The 1,239-nt window shown below is 40.1% G+C and overlaps 1 protein-coding gene across 1 annotated transcript; it reads right to left on the bottom strand.

Moving 5' to 3' along the window:
• Positions 1-125: 125 nt before the first annotated feature.
• On the bottom strand, positions 126-763 carry SARC_11797 (hypothetical protein; the record flags this gene model as incomplete). Its single annotated transcript, XM_014294113.1, has 1 exon — positions 126-763. A coding segment is annotated over exon 1 (441 nt), but the record flags the coding sequence as incomplete, so codon positions are not given.
• Positions 764-1,239: the final 476 nt, after the last annotated feature.

Genomic DNA, 1,239 nt, shown 5'->3' with positions numbered 1-1,239 from the left:
TGTGTGTCTGATAGTGTGTGTGTGTATGTGTGTGTGTGAGTTTGTGTGTGTGTGTGTGTGTACATCTATATGCGTGTGCGCGTGTGTATAACTTATAAGTACACACAGTTGTATTCAATTCTCATACCTGGTTCTCCTCTATGTTCGTGCAGAATAATCAGATCCGTAACATCGCTACTCTTACACGTATCCACCAGCTCTTTCACCACATGATTACCTCTGTTCAGCCTCTGACTATTCGGGAATATCAGCTTAATCTCTTTAGCAAACTGCGATAGTTTACTAGAAGGATCTCTCGCAGTAGTAACCACAATTTTGGGATCCTTCACCCCTGCGAATGCATACTCGTCATCAATATGATCCTTTACATTGGCCGTCTTGTCATCATCCATAGCAATCTCATGTCTTAGTGCCGCTTCATCGGCTTTCAGCTCGCTGGGTATCTTTTTTCCTTTGGCTAGGGCTTCTTTCAGTCTGCGTTTCCGTTCACCCGTTTGTTTCTCTTTGTCCTCAAGTGCTTTGCGGTAAAGGTACTCTTTGCGCAAACGCGATTGACGGCGCAGCATTGTGAACAGTTATATCCTTGTACGCTAAAAGAGCTTCTCAATTGGAGTATCACTTACACTGTTTCTCGACAGTATATTCGTAGAGTTGTTGGTCAGGTTCTAGTCTAGGCTACACTGTAAATGATCTGTGTAGGCTGGATATTACTATACACGATTGCTCGACTCAACAATAGGGATACCAATAACACGGCCTAAGCTGTGCTCACATATCACTACTAGAGAGCGTAAAATTTCAAAATACACGTGCGGTATATTTTTTGATGACTCTGATTTTGTGATTTCCACAAAATGGACCATAAATAAAAGCAACAAGACACGTGCATGTAGGAGGCGGGTTTAACTATACTGTCTTTTTGAGCGTCGACCTGTGTATTTCGTATACTGTACTGTATATAGATATACAGTTAGATAGTACTTGATCTAAATAGCATTTGATCTTTTTATTTTAGAACATAAAAGCAGCTAATATGAGCGTGGCTGGACAGTCGCAAGGTATGTTAATGCAAAACTTGGAAACATGTTTCTCGGTACAATTTATATGGCTAAAAGCACCAAATTGTTGACCAACGTGGAGTCATTCTTCTGACATTCGTAGCCCCTGAATAGCTAACTATATATACAAATTTGTGCGTGTCCAATGTATTTGGATCTAATCATATTTATATATATATTT

Source organism: Sphaeroforma arctica, assembly GCF_001186125.1.
Source record: "Sphaeroforma arctica JP610 unplaced genomic scaffold supercont1.1881, whole genome shotgun sequence".
Lineage (NCBI taxonomy): Eukaryota > Ichthyosporea > Ichthyophonida > Sphaeroforma > Sphaeroforma arctica.
The sequence above is the reverse complement of the archived record's forward strand: the minus strand, read 5'-3'. Positions and strand labels throughout refer to the sequence as shown.